Source organism: Apteryx mantelli, chromosome 2, assembly GCF_036417845.1.
Source record: "Apteryx mantelli isolate bAptMan1 chromosome 2, bAptMan1.hap1, whole genome shotgun sequence".
NCBI lineage: Eukaryota > Metazoa > Chordata > Aves > Apterygiformes > Apterygidae > Apteryx > Apteryx mantelli.
In genome coordinates, this window is record NC_089979.1 from 51,315,287 (window position 1) to 51,334,420 (window position 19,134).

Genomic DNA, 19,134 nt, shown 5'->3' on the forward strand with positions numbered 1-19,134 from the left:
TTTCTGAATTCCAAAGTCAGGGGTGGTTCCCCTTTGTCCTTCTGTTCTTCTACATGACAGGGGGTCATATGAGGGTCTTTAATTCCAAAACTGCTGGGATACTAACTCCATCGTCATATTAGCACAGAGGCTCTTCTTTTTTCCCCTTCTTTCTGTCTTTTGCTAAGTGCAGTCTTTATATTTAACACAGGGAAACAGCATTCCCTGTATCTCAAGAGAATATTCAAAATTATCTGGCAGCGAGTTTATTCAGAGAATGAAAGTTAGAATTTAGATATAAAAATAAAGACACTCTTAGCACAAGAGACTTACATATGTGGAGATACAGCCTAATAATATCAACATCTTTTGGACATGGACCTTGTTAGCACAGCAGTCACTACAGGGAACTAACAGACAATTCGATTGGTATTTGTTAACACTGAGCACTACCTCATGAAAATAAAAAAGCATGTATCAATTATTATTCCTAATAGTTCCATGAAATTTCTCTCTGTTTATAGCTGGATTTCAACTTTGGATTTTAATCAAGTGCACAAATAGCCTTGTGTTTCTAAAATAGAAAATACCAGAACAACTTAGAAGAAAATTCAGTGTCCAGAAAAATGTATTACTGGTGTGTCCAAAAGATGGCAGTAAAAGTTTTCCATTCAAAGTATTTAAAAGTGCTGGCATGTCAAAAATGAATGCATTCATTATCTGAAATTTTGTAAGAGACCCAGGAAACTCTCATATAGTTTTTGAGGATGAAAAAAAAGTGAGAGATACAGGAAAACAAGTATAATGATGAAGAATAAAAGCTACCCAAAGACTTTTCATTTAATCTTTACATGTAGAAAAGAGAGAGAAACTGAAATAAAGTACAAGAGAGTTGGTAATACCTTTGCCAAAAAGGGCAAATTTCCGTTTATCTTTAAAACTGAGCGTTGACTCAGTATTCCTTGAATATATCCAAATCAACATCTTCAAAAAAATCTTTCACATGACTTTACCATAGAGCATGTGAACAGATGGAGAAAGGTATCTCCCTTTACCTTCTCGGGGAAAAAGCACTACAAAAAGGAAAAAGAAAAAGGAAACTTACCAGAAGAAAATTAATTGACAATGCCTTAAGATGTATCTTTGTATCTGCTAGAAGGTCATAGGCTGCAATGCGATTCCTATCATCAACTACAACACTGCGACAAAGGAAACTGCAAGATATAAAGCAGAATTAATAATTAGCCTCCTGCCATTGCCATACTGTTTATGCTCTTCCAGCTGGTACTCAGTTGCCTAGCTTTTGGCTAGCTTCACCACTGGTGCCTAGCCATTCTGCTGGATTGTGGGTAATGACTACCTTTGGCCACAGGTGAACATACAGCATCCTCACTGGTGAGACAAAGGAGGTACCAGGTAGAAAATGCTGCTTGCCTTTTGTAGGTGGACCGACCGAGAGTCCAAACCTCCAGACTTCAGCTCGTATCTCCATTTGAGCTCCCACTGAAAGTAGGATGTGAATAGAGAGACACATACACACATTACCTGCAGGTGTTTCCAAGCTATGTAACATGTCGTGTAACTCTGTGCCTAGTCCATGCTCTCTGAGGTGCCAGTGCATATCAGCTGCTGCATTCCACTACTGCCACACACTGTTCACGGTGTGGATCAGCAACTGTCACCCCCTCAGTGGCAGCTGGACAGTTCTTGAGTTTTGGAAGCTATTTATACAGCGAAATACTCTTTAATACAAGCGAAAAAATGCAGTTCTACCTCTTACTGATTACCTTTTATTGGCTGTGCATCTATGGTAAAGACAAAAATATATACAAAGAGGAAGAGTCTTCCCAAAGGCTTCAGATATTGCCTTGTGAAGGGAACATGATCTCTGCACCTTTCCAAAAGTGGCAACAGGCTCCACTTTTGCTCAAAAGGTGGAATTCATAAAATGCTCTAATTCTTTATTTGTCTAGCTAAGCTAGCCAGCATGTTGTGGGCGAGAGGCTGTAATCACCATATAGTTCCTTCTCTATTTCTCTACTTGGAATCAGGGCATATGAGAGTCTTAGTCTTCTTCAGAGCACAGCTCAGAAATACAGGCCAAAGGACATTTAAGACAGAGAAATACAGCTGCCTTATTTGGGATTCATCAGAGGCTAAGCAACTTAGTATCTCTGTGAATCTGGAATCTGTTCTCTTGCAATGTTTTATTGGAAATAATCAAGTTCATAGAGCTATAAATAGGCTTGGCACAATTTATTCATGATTCTACAAGGTACGCTTTAACTGCATGTACTTCACTATGTGGTTTCTTGACTTTTATTTTTTAACAGAAAAGACAAGTAGCTTCCAGCTCAGGAAGATGACACAGCAACTTACCTGCAACATAACCTTTAACTTCCTGCAGAACAGCAGCGGAAGGGATTTACTGCATTGCTACATAAAATAGCAAGGACTTTCTTTGTATTTTCATGAGCAAGTTCTTAGCATATAATATAAACAAACAAATATGTTCAAAATTAGCCATAAAAATGTGCTGGGAAAAAAGCAATAAACTGGAAGCTTTATAAAAAGTGCTTTGGAGTTCATAAAGTGTTACATAAAAGGTTAAAATAAGAGCTTTCCCCAGTAATAACCTGACAAGGTCACTGCTCCACATAGCTCTGTTCTGTATCACAAACATGCTGGTGCAAATGATTTTTCTTACAGGGCAGTTTCCTCCCAAATATCCCTAAGCCTCCAACACGTCAAACACTTGGCTCACAAGAAAAAGGGATACATATAAGTAGTCCCCTGGCACTGGGTAGGCTCTCCAAAGGGCACAAACATCTGTAGAGTCATAATCCTAACTTGAGTCATCTGCTGAAGTACTCAAGTGTCAAAGACAATCCCACTCAGGACAGACAAAATCTCTCCTGCGGAAACATCTGCAGTAACTTCAGTAGTCGACAAGGATAAAGAAGCAAACAGCTTAGACTTTGTCTATGGCCTAACAGCTTAAGAGGATGGCTACACTGAGAACTACAGGGAAACCTTTCTACCCTTTCTTCAGCAACTCCTGTTAGAAATGGTGGGAATACTCTTGCAAACTGGCTGCTACTTTTTTATAGCTAAAGCCCTCAGACATGTTCTTAACTAGATAAGTGCATGCATATGCAGCCAACACAGCGATACTCTGCCAATGGACTCTGAGATTAATAGTTTATAAGGATTTATGAGTGTATACAAAAAAGTAACTCTTTGTACAGAAAAACAGTTTGCTAAAGCAGCAGCAATATTAAACGTGCTGATGGCACAAACAAGAGGGAATTGGAAATCTGTACAGTACCCAGAGAATCATACATTTGCTTTTAAATCACACTAAAATTTGAACAAGCTATACAGTGAAATGCATTCCAATATATAAAAAATATATGTCTTAAATGGTAATTTAACCATTTAGTGATTACTTCTGAAATTCTTACCTGTATTTACAACTGTATATGTTCACTCTGCCTTCAGTGACAGGTCCAGGACTATTTATTATCACCTCAGCAGTGTATAACTGATCCTCTTCATTGGCATATTCAAAAACCAGAATGTAGCGACCAACTTGAGGAACATTTATGGTCATCTGAAAACTGACCTAGGTCAAGAATCATCAGAAAAAAAACTCTTTAGATTTTTCACCCTGTTTCTTGCAGGAAACTCTCTTTGCCTGCCCTGCAAGCCAACCAGTCTGCGTTAGTCCAGAGCCAATCCTGCATTGCCTCAGCAAAAGACAATCCAGCTTTGCAGAATAGAAACAGTGCTTATAAATATCACTTTGTCTGCTAACTAGAGGCAGTCAAATTCAGGAAACAACTGCCATACAACAGTTCTAGGAAGGTGGTAAGATAAGCCTAGGAAATTATACTACATATTATTATTTCTACTCTTCCCTGTAGGGACTAGCAGTGAGGAAATTTCAATGACAAATACTAAATAGTATACATAATACTATTTATTACAATAAATAAATGACAAATACTAAATACACTTCAATGACAAATACTAAAATACTTTAGTATTTTTAGTAAAAATACTGAACTTTTGTTAGGATAGGGAATTACCATGCCCATCTCTAACATATCTTTAATAACAAATACAAATTGATGCTATATCTCCACTGAAAAAAATATTTCCAGGAACATAATTCCCACTACAGCTGTGCTGTATGTTGATTCCTTAAAAAGAGGGAAAGTATCTACCCCAGGAAATAGCCAATGCCACTTTCTGAAGCATCAAGTTTTTCTTTGAATTTACCTGTACAGATTGGTTAAAATTATATTTGATGCAAAATATTTTGAAGCAGTTGCATGAAAAGTGCTGTAGTTACAGAGGTTTTTGCTACAGATTGCTATATAATTCTTTTGAACTTTAAACTGTTTTTCTCAGTATTGCCTTAGGCTATGAACACCTAAACATGCGAATAACTGTCAACAGCCACCTTGACTTCACTGCAATTATTCATACCATAAGGTTTTGCACATGCATCAGTGATGAAGCATCAGGGCCTTTGGCATGTAAGGATTCTTGTTGTAGTTGGTATTTTTAAAAGCAACTGTCAGAGCACAGTAATAGAGGACATAGTCATTTTACATGTAATTATCAGGAACTTGATTAAATACCTTATTTTTACTGATCACACTTCTAGTACAATTTTTCATTTGATAACATTTCTCTTTCAATGGACCTACAGTAGTGGCAAAATTGCTTCTGCTTGTTTTTTTCAGTAAAGCAAGTATTTTACATAGGTATAGCTATTTAAGAAACCAAAAAATGATGAATTCAGAGTGACATATTTACACTATTACCGCTGACAAACCATTATGCCATTTCTGCTGCAGCTAGACAGTATGCTGAACAAGACAGCATCCCTAAAGCAGAGGGATTTCAGGAAAGTATATTAATAAAATATTTTTGTCAGAATGAAATGTCCACTCTACTCACAGCTATAGATTTGTCTATATTGATCTGTCTATAAATAGCTGTATAAAATGTGGAACTTGGCTCAGAGTCAGTTTTAGGGATGAGTTAGAGATTTGCAAATGCAGAGCTATATGGATCTGCAACCTTTCTAGTCCAGTAGGTTTATAGTTAACAGTGCATATGGGACTGTTAGGAACTGTGCAGGAATCTGACCTCTCTTCCGCTGATATGGGACATCACTGGATGATCAGGAGTCGGCTGTCGAACAGGTATTTTTCTGTATTCTCCCCCATTTGTGAAATATGCTGCTTCTGAACCAAGGACACAGGAGAATCTGCCCAATGGCAAATGCTGATAAAGCAAGCAGCTTAAACAAAAAACAAAACACAGGATTATTATTGTTATCAATTACAACAGTATAATAATAAAATAATCCAAGGCAAAAGTTTATTCTGTAGCGTATATACTAACTTGTCTGTCGAAGCACGTCCTGAATAGGTGCAAGGTTCAGTAACTTGTAACTGCAAGATGGATGCTTCATAATAATCACTAGGTAACAGCACCATATAATCCTAAGAACAAAGAATACAACTAATGCAAGATCATGCAGAAAATTACAAAAGGAACATCTCCAGATTTTCATAATGTAGCAATGATCAAAACCAACCAAAGTAATGATGTTTTTGGAGGATATCTGCAAGACACATATGCATTTGTTGTTACATGTGGCAATGACACCATAACATGGCTCAGTAATTCTAATTATATCTTCTTAGAGACGAGATGAAGGCAGCTGCACTGTGAGCAGGGAATCTCTGCAACTGCTCTACCATCATGTGTTGTACCAAACAGTCCTCATACAGGAGCCTCCCCATCGTATCTGTGCCTGGCAGGAAGCATGAAGGCCAGGGCCTCAGAATCTACCAGTACAGCTCCCTGTCGCTTAAGCTTTAAGCTAAGAAACCCAGATCTACTGCTAGGCTGTGCCTTGCAGATCATAAGCCTCTAAGTAGTCCAGTCACTAGAGGGGGAGAGCGAGCCATTTGGCATGAGTTTAGATGCCTCAAAGGTTTAGTATGCACCGCTGGCTCTGCACGGTTTTCACCCATGCCTGCAATTCCCATGCATACAGCTCAGCTGTGTTTGACTCTGCAAGGGAGATGCACATATCCCAGCTGTCTGTATAAAAACATTCCAGAAGATGTTTCAGAAGATGGCATATTTTGGCTCTACCTTTCACACTTAAATCAACATCTTAGAGCTTATTTATAAAAACTTTTATCATGAAAAGCAAGCATGCTGGGTTAAGATCATTAACAAATTATTTTAAAAGGTGTTAGTAGAAAAACGGGCAGAATAACTACTGTCAATTTCAGCAAGAAATATGTATGCAAACCCTCTAGTAACATTTTACATGGTATTCCACAAATTTAGCAGAGCCCCAGGCTTCATGACTAACGACATTGGCTACTCATTAACCCTAAATAATATACAAATGAATTTGTGTGATATCTTTGCAATCATACATTTTTAAGGTTTTTCATAAATGATCACCTGAAACATTCTGTCTTTTTATCGTAATTTCTCAGAACTGCTGTCATAGATAATCTTTCAAATTTTCAGTGAGTGAAGGAAAGGTAATGAAAGGAGGACAGCAACACTTAGAAAGTGACCTGCCAATTATGCAGCCCATCTTATAATATTTTTCTGAAGAATCTTTGCCAAGAAACTACAGGCTTGATCATCTGCAACTAAGCCAAGCTTCAGATATATGAGATTATGAATTTCTGTGAGTTTTTGTGCTCAATCAATTGAGCTTCATATTAACATTATTTTATCCTTTGAAGGTATAGATTCCAGGTAGACTGAAAGTCTGTAAGTACATAAAAATTTAGAGCAGGTGAAATTCAGAAGAAAAAAAAAGAAATAAGAGGCAGAACTGTAAATTTTCATAATGATATTCTGCTGCTGTACTCTTTTCATTAATGCTGAATTTCAATCCCTTGTGGAGTTTTTCCTGGCAAATAACTCCAGAGCAAAACTATCGTACAGGCTTCAAGCACCTGTTTTCCTCAATTGTTTTCTTACCAAGAGGACTTCCTCTGCCATTATACTGACAATCCATGTGCCTGGAACCAGTAAGAAAGGTTCTGTGAAGCTTTTTCCTGGGATTGTGACAAAAGCTGGCTCCTTGCTGGGTGGGAAGACAAATTCTTTGCTCTGAGCAGCCCCTGTCAAAAAAATAAAAGTAAAAAAATAAGGGACTTTGCAAAATGTCTCTGCTAACTTAGTGCTCAGGACTGATGATTTCATCCATTAAACTTGGTCTAACAGGAGCTGATCAGTGCTCTTCCTTCAGTATGCATTAATAGTGTCTCCTATGACACACAGTAAGCTACAGAGCTATGCAGTTCTTGTCCTCTCTGTTCTTTTTAGTCTTGAGCAAACTGGTCCAGAAAAGCAGAGTTCTTCCCCCGCCACGGCCAGTTTTGCGAAGTTCTGGAATGCTCACTTCGCTTTCCACTTCCACTATTTTCCATTCCCTCTGCCTCTGCGCTGACTCGTGACACATTCAGCTGATGAAGGCCTGCTCTCATGTGACTGTCAGCAGATATTTCAGATACAAGAGGTTCTCAAATGCATCTAAAATGTTTGGTTACAAACAGTAACTGAAGGTGACTTCTGGGCAGAGATAATATACAACAGAAGCATAGCTGCGGTATACTTTCGAAAGAAGAGACATGAGGATCAACTGTTATGAATATTAAAGCCTTTCTCTTTGAAGCCCCTGGACACCGACAGGAGCTTGTACTTCCATTTGCCTCCCTATCTCCCAGGCAATATAACCCAGACCGGACTGCCAACTGCTGCCACCCTGCTACATGCTATCTGTCAATCTAAGTTTTGTCTCTTCCAAGTTACTGAAAGGATCTATGACTAAACTGCATTCGCTCCCGCAGAATATGCTGAAGGTAGGCAGACTAAGAGATAATTCTGAATACAGATTTGATATTTCTCTATCACTCAAAGGATCTGGAGTACTTATTTCTTCTCAGGGCCCAAAACCTCAATCAATGACATCACATGTTGCTGAGAACTAACTTTGTGGATTGGGTTCATCATTAAATAAATGTTACTGATGGAATGGAGACAGAAGCCACCTTTAAACTGAAATATTAAGGGCAACTAAATGAAGATAAGCACTGTTATTTCTTCATTAAAAACTTCTTAAAACCTACAGTTCTGAGCCTCCAAATGCAGAACTGAAAGTACTGAATTTGGCAAACATTTTAAAAAAAGCGATTAATACTGTAAGCAGAGGCTTCATGCAAACACAGCCACATCAGTTACAACAAAATATATCAGGAAATGCACAAAAGCACCAACAGTGTTAAAAAAAAGCATTTTAAGCAACATTACATGTTTGACTCAGCTGCAGCTCGGAAAGGCTTCTCTGATCTAACATTCATCTGTTCTGTTGTGCTGTTAAGTTGTACCTACCTGTTTCAGGCCGAGATTGACAAGCAGATATGCGGCCAGATAATGTTGCACTTCCAGAATTAATATATCTCAGGATAACGTGAAATAAGTAGAGGTTTGATTTTTCCACATTCAAAGTTATCCTCACTTCGTTCTGTAAAAGGGAAGTTAATAAACAAAAACAGCCGTAAAGTGCCAAATAGAGAACAGCTCGAAGCCATGCAAGCACCATACTAAATTCCTACAAGAAAAATACACATGCAGACAAGTATATAGTGGAATGGCAATACCAGTGTATGACAGATGAAGACAGGTAAGCCTAGTGAGAAAATTAATTCACTTACAAGTATAATTAGGGCCAAAATGTTTTCCCTCAGCAATTGAGATCTTCCCTTTAGAGCTTTTTGAACCCAGGCTGACATAGCGGAGGACTAGGTGGAAGAGCTTAGGGGAAGTCACAGTGACAGGTACAACCACCTCTGGCTGGCAAAAATAAAAAGAAAGGGAAAAAGGAGGAAAGGAAAATATATTATTTGTTACTAGCACCCAGAGAAAGAAAAACCATTTGGCAAAGACAAACTCCATAACAGAAAAGAAAGACTTGGGCAGCTTACAAAAGAATATAGAACAAAACACTCCTGTGAAATAAAACACCTTATTGAGGAACAATTCATCCAGAGAGACATGGAAGGGCTGACCTAAGATGCATGTTGATATTGCACCTTGAAACATAGGCAGTATTTTACTGCTACTCTCCCCTCCTGTGCCTTAGAGGAGACACATGGTATCAAGGGCCATCCATACCCCTGGATTCCTGAGCAGTAGGCCAGAATCATTGACACACATCTCACAGCATGCAGAGGCCTCAGGCAGTCAGTGCAATTTCTTCTGCTCCTCCACCAGCTCCCTTAGTTTGTTACAGCTGTGATACTCTGGCTCTCTCTTTGCCCTGTGGTTGAACTGACATCTCTTGAACCTCCTCAGCCACTGACTGGCAGTGCCGCCCACAGAAGACAGAACTCACCTAGCCCATTATTCAGAGCTTGCAGAGCAGTAGCGTCAAGGACAGAAATTTAGTCAGAATTGGCAGAGACATCCTCAAAGGTCATTGGTGGGTTAGGAAAAAATAGGCATGGTGCAACCTCAAGGGTTTGGCTTCCTTCTTCCCATTCTAAATGAGAAATCTCCCTTCCTCAAAGTTCACCCATCATAATCATCTCTCTGTCCCATTCCAAGACACTGGTGATATCGTAAGCTCCCCACCATCATGGTCAGTTCTGCTTCCCCAAAAGCACACAGGTGGTCTAAATTCCACACCTCTGAGAACTGAGCACAAAGCCTCTTCTTCTCTTATATCTGATACGGATGCTAGACAAATGCTAATACAAGCTGATACAAATGCTAGATTGACAGCTCTCATATGCTACTTTGAATGTGTATTCTTAAATTGATCTTCATTGTAGAGACCTCTTCCTTCTTACTAGAAAAGCAAAGCAGAAAGCAAAGATTGACCTGGAACAGATGACAGGGCTGAGATCTACAAACACTAGACAGTAAGATCTAGGGGATCACAGAAGGGCAGTGGAACAGAACAGAAAATATGAACAAGTGGGGGAAGATTTTACAATTGTTGTTTTAAGTGGAGAGAAATGACTGTCGAAGGGAATAAAGATAAGATAGGCACTGGGGGACACTTGAAAAATAGATAAGAACAAAAAAGAAAAGGCAAAAGAAATTAAAAAACATGCTTCAGAAGGCTTAACAAAACGGTTTCTAGGCATTTTAGGGGAAGTCCAGAAGACACAAGTGAAGGGAAGAAAAGCAGACACATGTGAGAAGTGAGGGAGAAAGAAATGTTAGTCCTTGGCTTCAAGCAAAGGCAGGAAGTGGGAAGAATTTGTTCTCTGAGCTCTGCCACAAACTTAGGCAGCTTTGGCCAATGCTTTAAAATCTGAGCCCCACTGCAGACTTCTCTAATGGAACTCCCGTTCCAGCAGCATGATAGGACACCTGCGACTTTGACTGAGGTCACACAGAGTCCAGTCTATTGCACCTCAACAAATTTTAATTGTATTGAAATAGTTTCTTTTCAAAAAGAGTTGTTATGTTAGCCTTCCTTGTGATAGATAGTATAACACTATTTGTCTTTCACAAGAGAAACGTCAGGAGGAATATTTCAGGGTCCTGCAAGACACCGAAAAGCTGCGTCAAAATTATAAATGGTCCTTGAAATGAAGAATGTGAAACTATCTCAGCTATGCAAGGATCTAATTGTAGAGGGGCTGGGGTTGGCAATTACTTATATGAGTGAAAAGCTTTATTCAGCTGAGCATAGTAACGCACACTTGTAAAGATCTGCAGGATTGGAGATTACACCCTTTCTCTGCCTCTGCCAATTGGATATGAAATGCAAAAAGGAGCAGAGTTAGAAAGCAGAGGTTAGGAAATCATAGTTGTTAAGCATTGCCTTCTGTGAATGTAGAGTAATTCTGAAGAGCCAACAAAACAACTCTGGGATAAAAAAGACAGAAAAGAACAAGGAGGAAAGAGTGAAAAATGAAGAGCAGAAAGAAAATGACTATGCTTGTACACTGGTTATGTGCTTATGTCTCAGCTTATAGTTTACGAAGGCTGGACACAACAATACCCCAGGACTAGAAAATCTAATCAGCATCAAACTGATAATAGAGTACTATTTTTAAGAAGAGTGAGCAAATACCATTTATTGCTCAGATTTGCTGTTTTAAAATCCTGGTTCCCTTGCTCAGTAATTCAGTCAAAAGTCAGACAGATCCCTTCTCACACAATTAAATTATGTTGACTTTCTTCCTTTAATGTATTTAATTTATTTATTCTTTCTGTTGTTGTCTACTTTATTTGTAGATTGTCAGTAAACAAAAGATGTTGCCAATGCACTCCTGCTCACATCCTGTTTTACTGAATTATATGTTGGCCTGTTTGCTGCAAAGTAAAGGTGTCACTCTTAATAAAGCTGGTGCCTTTTTCTCCCTTGCCCAGTATGAGCTGCAAGCATAAGAAGGCTTCAAAAACAGTGTTGTGATAATGCCTGAGAATCAAATAGACACAGACTACTACAGTAACCCAAATCATTTAGCCAAACATTAACCTTCTAGTATTTCTGCTGTCCTTGGCATAACAAGAATTTCTGCAGTTAGTATTATACACTTTAAAGCTATTCTTTTGTTTAATCCTATGGCAAAATGCACATTTCTCACACATGCACACACACACAAAACTCTAAGAATGTCTCTGAAGAATATATATTTGCAGTAGCAACTAAGAACTCACAATAATACTAACACTTACTAATCCAAGCAGTGATACAGTGCCAAAGTGTTGAGATTAGTGAGATCCTGTCATTTATTTTGATTCCTCCATGACCTTGCACATACACAGCAGTACTATGGAGACACACATCCCAAAGACTGTGTTTTTAATCCAAAAGCTCAGATCCAATTACCAGCTTACTTGTATAGAGGACATCCGGGCATAACCTCTCCAACTGAAGCCAGGAAATTCCTCAGGATTGTAACCAAAACGAATTCCCCTTCCTTTGACAGTAGTACCATCTTCAATCTCAAACTTCATGTGGTGCAGATCAGGGAAAAAGTAGTTTTTTTCAGGCCTTACAAAGAGAAAAAGAGTAACATTCAAGGACTATTCCTTTTCTCTGAATCTTTTAATTTTTGCTCTTACTGTCAGCTTGGGCATTTTTGCCAGTATAAAATACAAATATAACTACTGACCAAACATCTGATACTAATTTTGGAAAGACATTTTACGCAAGCAGCCTAAATCACATCACTGAACAGCTAACACAAATTCATTCTGATTTGAGCTCTCATTTCACCAGTATGTAAGCTAAAGAAGCCTGATGAATGCATGACATTTCTACACAGTTTGTTACCTGAATATCACCTCTACATCCAGCATTTTGGTCTGTGTCATTACTCAGATTAGCAAGAAGCTTCCATCCACCATTGTAACCTGAAAGCATTACCAATCGCTTATGATCTACCTCGAAGAGAAAGAAGCGACAGAAGGGAAGTGGTCTACGGACCACAGAGAAATCGTTATAGCATTGGTTTATAAATTCCTGACAGCAGCTAAGATGGAGGTAATAGAATTCTCTTTCCAGTTACATTGTCTTTTCAGATAAAAAGCTGTACCTTTTTTATATAACTCTTAATGAATACAGATATATACAAATACATGCAATGCTATTGCAAAATAGCTACTGGCTATTTAAGAAAACAAGTTTAAAATCTATACATATAATATTAAAATAACAAAAGAAAACTGTCAAACAAAAACAATCTATAGATAATACCACAATTTACTGGCTTATTAATCAACAAATCCAGAATCTCATGTGAAAAGAAAACAAGGAACTCATGGGCATTTTTAAAAGATTGTTTTGAAGCATGAGCTGTTTGCTACAGCTAGACTCACTCCTGACAGGTCATCCCCACAATGTGTTCTCTGCACTGGCAGGCGCCCGAGGGCTCAGTGCACACAGAACTGATGGATCCTCCAACATCACACTGACAGCCTGTCAGGCAAAGAACAGAAGCCAGATATCCCATCAGAAAAAGTGATAAATGTTATCCAAAAAACACACCTCGCTTCCTCTAATTAAACACCATTATCAACTCATTTCCTCCTTACGGAGCCCTTTAGACTCCCCTTGGAGTTTTTCAAACACACATTAACACATGTGCATAAACTGCAATTATTCCTGGATTCTCATGTTTGTGTTTGTTTTCCTTTTTTTTCTTTTAATGTGACAAAAGCCAGATTTTTTTTTTAATCACAAGTAATAAACCATGCCACATTTCCAGATCTCCTTCATTAGATCCTTGGTTTGAAAATTAGGCATGAAAGCTATGTTTGATAAGCTAGCCATTATTTTTAACTGTGCACACATAAAACGATTGCTAAAAGTACTTCAATGTTTTACAAATAAATCTCTTATATCATCACTGGACAGGTGCAAAGCACAGTGAAGTCTGTGGAAGTGCTTTCAATGATTTTAACAAATTCAAATTCTGGAGGGGAGCAAGGAGGGAACAATTGAAGTAGCCCTACGTCCCTCAAAACACCTTCTTCAGAGGAATGACCACTTTCTCCACATCATAGCTACACCTGGCTCTGGTTCAAAACACTTTAAGCCAGGGCCTAAAGCAATAAGCATAAATATCTGCAGAAAATCAAGCTAGTTATCTGTTGCAACATTTTAAATTTTTATTGCAGCAGCAGACCTTAAAAAATAGCTAAGCAGAAGAGAGAGCTGCCACTCTTACAGGTATCTGATGTCACTAACACTTGGAGGAAAATCAAACATCCCTGGTCTCACATCTTGGGTGGAGGATTGCGAAAAGAAACAACTTTCAGTTATCTTGTTTGGGAATCTCTTTAGCAACAATACTTACATATTTTGCTAGGATTATCTGGGTATTATGCACTGCACTAAACTTTCCACTTCATTTAAACCCCTGACTGCTTCTCAAAGTGGGGGGTATTAGATTTCAACAGGGAAGTACAGTATAATAGATCAGTGAGGTAAGCCATATGAATGAAGCCGAAACACGTGCGCACGAATGAAGGGGAGGCACAGAGCCCAGGATTTCCCAGGCCTGCACTGGTTCTGTGCTGGGCAAGCTTCAGCAGCTCCTCAGCACGATGCCACAACAGGTTTCGACAGCGCCACAAGAGAGCCTCAGACACGCTGAGCCCAGTGAGGCAGGAACCAATTTTCTGAAGTGAGTGAGCCACAGAAATGGCTGGGAACTATGTACTATGTACATGTGCCATGGTTTCTCTCCCCTTGGAAGGCAAACATGCTTTAACTGGGTGGAAGGACTCTAGAAATTCTAACCGAGGAGATTTTCACTGCAGAACACATCCAGTTCCACCAACTGAGACTTGCATATGTTACAAGCAATTACAAGCAACAGTGCAAAATGAGTGATTCAACACGAGTGATGCAACAAATGCATCCACATTTAAAAAATACAGCCTATGGAATTCTAGAGAGTTTTGTGCTAAGTGCAAATGTTTTACTAGAAATGTTTCTTATTCATCTTACCTCGGCAGCCAAAATAATTCTTGTTTTCCAGAGCATAACAACCAGCTTCACAAGTGTCACAGGAATCTCCACAAACATTGGATTTGCAATAACAGTGTCCATTTTCCTGGGAAAAAACAACTTGATCAAAAATGTTTCAGCACCTTTTTCAGAACTTCATTCTTTCAATATTTTGAATGCCCTCTAATTCTAAAGAGGGTAAAAACTTTAATCTCAACAAAAAATATTACCAAGACATATCACCTGTCATTCATCATCTTTAATGAGCAGACTAGAAAGTACATACATTCAAGGTGATGAAAAATTTTCAGAACTTTTATACAACTTTAGAAAGTCACCAGTCACTTTATGTATAAAAGAATAATCAGTTCTGACATTTTTATCTTGCAAATGTTTTAACAATTATCTTTACAGAAACCTATTTAATTAATGTCTTTCTATTAATTTCATTTTACCTGCTGACATTCTCCAACTCCACTTAATGTTCCACTCACATCACACTGGCATGCTGCAAAGACAGAAAAAAGATAATCTGCATTTTATCTTTCCAGGATCCTTTGGAGGTGAAAAAAAATGCTGAATCTGCAACGGTGAGTCACAGTGCAGTAAGGTGGATTTTACTCTGGAAGGGTCAGAATAGCAAATAGATATTGGCACAAGGTAAGAAGAAAAAGAAAATGAGAAAGAATGAGGACTTTGTGTGTGTGTCATTTACTGACTTGTGCTAGTGTAGTCTATCTTGTGTTTAACAGAAACAGGCTTGAGTTTGGATTTGGAGTTGTCTTTCTTTCTTAGAAACGTTCAGATGACTGAAGCAAAACTGTGTTTTCCAGCCTGACTGGCAATTCTATTTTGCAGTGCTGCTTTGGGACCAGTACAACTCTGTGCATGAAATATAAATTAAGGAAATATTGCAGGAATGAGCTATGCTGACAATGAGGTTTTGTGAAACCCCATATTGACTCTGTGGCTGAGGGAAGAGAAGACAAATTGCATGAAAGGTGCAGTAATTAATCTCTGAGGAGATGTTTGGACTGTGCAGTATTTAGAGCCAAAATGTAATGATATTGGTAGCTGCTCTGAGGCTCCTCATCTCATCTAGGTAGCTGTTGTGTAACCTGCTGGAAAAGAAATAGATGGGGAGAAAAAATAGGGCTCTGAAGATAAAATGATTCTTCTCTGCCTGAAGTTAGCAAACACTGAAAATTGCAAAGTGATCATTGTTACATAGGCTTAAACCATAACAGATTTGTCGGACTTTGAGGCAACAAGAAGGCTTTTCATCCCTCTGCAAGCTAGGAGAAGATAATTAATGAATAAGCATCTTTTTCTCCAAACAATGAGCCAAATTCTGGTTTCAGTGTTAAGGAAAAAAGTCCTGCCTCTGCAATACACATCAATGTAACTCAGAGTACACTTCGGTCCAGCATTATTAAGCACTCATGGAATAATGGTCTAATTTCTAAAAATAACTGGTTTCATGAGTAATTTGGTGTCAAATTTAAGCACTAAGAAAAACACACTATTAATAAGAGTTGTTAAAGTCACTAAGCATCAAAGATGGCCACTGCTAACAAAGATCATTTTCAAAAGAACTTAACACATTTCATGACCAAAGAAATAAGTCGTGAAGCTGTACCTGTACATCCCTCAGGGTTTTCTTTGGCCAGGTTCCAGTACAAGGGTTTGCATTTACTGCAGGTAGGACCTTCAACATGCTGAAGACACTGACAATAGCCCTAATGACAGAAATAAGTCAATATGGGTCTTTTCAGAATCAAAATTAGAAACAAAAAAAAAACAAAAAACACTTAGTAAATGCATGCTATTGGAAAAATAAAGCATGACTGACAACTTTTTCCTACAATGGCTTTCTAAGGAAAATAAGACCAAGTTGCTGTACGTTCTATTCCCCGAAAGATTGTCATTACACACAGCATTTAAAAGAAATTAGAACCTTTCTCTGCTATCCTATCTTCACAAAACAGAGAACTTTTACTATATGAATTCAGTAAGTATTCAGAAAATCTCAGTTCATATGTTTAATAAAAACATACTGCTCTTTCTTGCATATTAAACTGCCCAAAGTCACTGAGAACAAGAGGAGTCCTCTCCCACTGCTACTAAGAAAATACTAATATTGTAACAACTCAGGCAGTTTACTGACTTTCACAATGAAGCTGATTCAGACTTTTTTGATTTTTCTGTCCCATATACCAGTACAAGATTGTTCCACATTGCCTATTTTTTCCCTACCTAACCTATCCTAAATGTCCCAGCAGACATACTTTCCAACTCTTTCATAGCCTTATTAGAACTGTTCTAAAGTATTAATTGTTTTTCAGAAAGTTTAAAAAATGAATTTCCTTAAAAATAGTCATTCATTTCAATATTTTCTCTTTCCTTTATTGCTTCCTTTTTCTTCAGAGGACAGAATGGAAAAGAGGGTGGGAAAGAGAACCAGTTCAGATTCCAAAATGTTAGAATTACTAAGAATTTTTTAAAAATAATGGCACTGTCATACCAAGAAAAAAGATGGTTCTGTACTCTTAAGACTAGATATCTTGTGTTCTAATTCACCCTAAGTTCTGTGCAGCATCGGGAAACAGGCATGATGTCTGTTTTTCTTTCTGTAAAATTGACTTGGGCACATCTATTTGTTCTGTCTCTTCTCCCTATTTTCTGGGACTTGTCCATTTATTCATTTATTTTAAAAATAGTTATACAAAGCTCAAAGAAGACATTTCTCTGAAACATACCTGTTCTTATGAACAAACAGAAGCAAATAATGAAGGATTCTGCTTTACTGTGGAACTCTTTTCTTCTATCCTTTCTATCCATCTATCCTTTTCCATAAAAACTATGGACGCCTCTCAGTGGGGTTGTTTGCTCATGTCACCACAGTTTCCATGACTCCCAACAAGCCAATTTTGAGTAGAGGTGAAAGACACACAGAGCTGTATATATTAGCCTACACAGATACCTCTTTTACCTGCCAGACTTATCCTCTGGTTGTGTTCAGTTCACAGTGTCAATGATGCAGGCCTATCTTCTTTGCTATGCATTTATACAGAATATAGCATAATAATTTCTGACTCCAACTGTGATTTCTGGTAATACACTATGAATAACAACCATAGTTGTAATAATAATAATAATACGGAATCATAATGGTAATAGTAGAATAACAACAGTTATTAAGATATAATAAATTTTTTCATGAATAATTTGGTGCTGTAATGGTCCATAACCATCCAGAACCACAAAGTCTTTGAGACATGCATATGCATGCATGCACATCTGCATATATATATTAGTGTTCTAGCACTCCACGAACACATAAACTGTATGTACATTCCATAAATAAAAGCTTAAAAAATACCACCCTCAACAGGTAATTGCACTGTTATGACAAAAGAACAAGAAACAATTTATCTCCATCATTTTTCTGCAATTAAGCTTTCGCAATTCTTTCACAGTCTAAGACCAGGCTCTAGGTGCTTAAGCAATGAAGTGAATATATTCAGCAGAGACAGAGATTCACAGGCAGTACATGAATTCTTAACATGCATTGTTAGCTGCAAAGATATAATACTTACAAAATGAGACCCAAAGCTGCCTGAAGGGTCACATTCACCATTGATTCCTGTATGAAATTAAAAAAAAAAAAACATATTGAAAGATCTTTTTAAAAAAGAGTCCTGGAATACAGCACTATAGAACTGCAATGTAGCAGTTTTAAGTTTCAAAGGTTTATTTTAATGTGGTTACCCTGGGGTGACTCAAATACTTTAAACTTCAAAACCAGCAGAAATCTTTAATAATGATGGTGCAAATGTGTATTTCACCTAGTTTAGACTATTTATTTTACTATGCAAAGTAGTAATTTGCAAATATATGTCACTGACCTACGGACCTGAGAGACTTTTTCTTACATTTCCTGTGCCACCAGCTAAAAAAGAGTTTAATCTTAAAATGTCCTTCATTAAGTAAGATATAATACAATGAATAAGCTCATCTAAGATGTGCTCTTGGTGTGTCCCTCTCTCCTTTTCAATGGATTTCTATAATGCTTAATACATAGCAGAATGCCCTGGAGAACCTGGTGATAAAAATGGAGGAAACCTGAATCAGAATGAAGTATTTTCTGTCACAAATGTTACCTTCACAATAGGGGAAACTGTAGGCTCCAGAAAGGCATGTGTCACACTGTCGCCCCATAACGCCTGTTTGACACTCACACTGCCCTGCTGTTGGCTCACATGTGCTGTGATGGGAACCGTGAGGAGAACACTGACAAGCTATATAACAAAAAACATTGACAATGTTGGTAGGGTTCACCCTGTATATACCAAGCAGTAACTTTCCAAACCTTTAGTACTTTAGAGGTTTCGAAAACTATTTGTCTGGAATATGTTCGATTTTTCTTTGCAATAAACAACTCACATTTATACACAATCCTACTTGGGACCTATGGGTTTGAGATGACTTGCATCATATTGACAAGCAGGATTATCAGGAACCTTAGTAAGTTCCTCTTCCTCTACTTTGTTCCATTCTAAGAGCAGACTGAGGGGATTTGGTTTTCTGTTTTTTTGATTTTTTATTGTTACAGA

General features: G+C 38.0%; 1 protein-coding gene across 1 annotated transcript in view; it reads right to left on the reverse strand.

Moving 5' to 3' along the window:
• LAMA3 (laminin subunit alpha 3) overlaps positions 1-19,134 on the reverse strand; it is a 130,872-nt gene that overhangs the window by 63,247 nt on the left and 48,491 nt on the right. Inside the window, 13 exon segments of the mRNA XM_067290025.1 lie at positions 1,085-1,193; positions 3,444-3,604; positions 5,143-5,296; positions 5,401-5,501; positions 7,018-7,160; positions 8,754-8,892; positions 11,899-12,055; positions 12,883-12,982; positions 14,519-14,624; positions 14,974-15,026; positions 16,158-16,257; positions 18,118-18,164; positions 18,682-18,819. Of these exon segments, the coding sequence (XP_067146126.1) occupies positions 1,085-1,193; positions 3,444-3,604; positions 5,143-5,296; positions 5,401-5,501; positions 7,018-7,160; positions 8,754-8,892; positions 11,899-12,055; positions 12,883-12,982; positions 14,519-14,624; positions 14,974-15,026; positions 16,158-16,257; positions 18,118-18,164; positions 18,682-18,819 (1,508 nt within the window).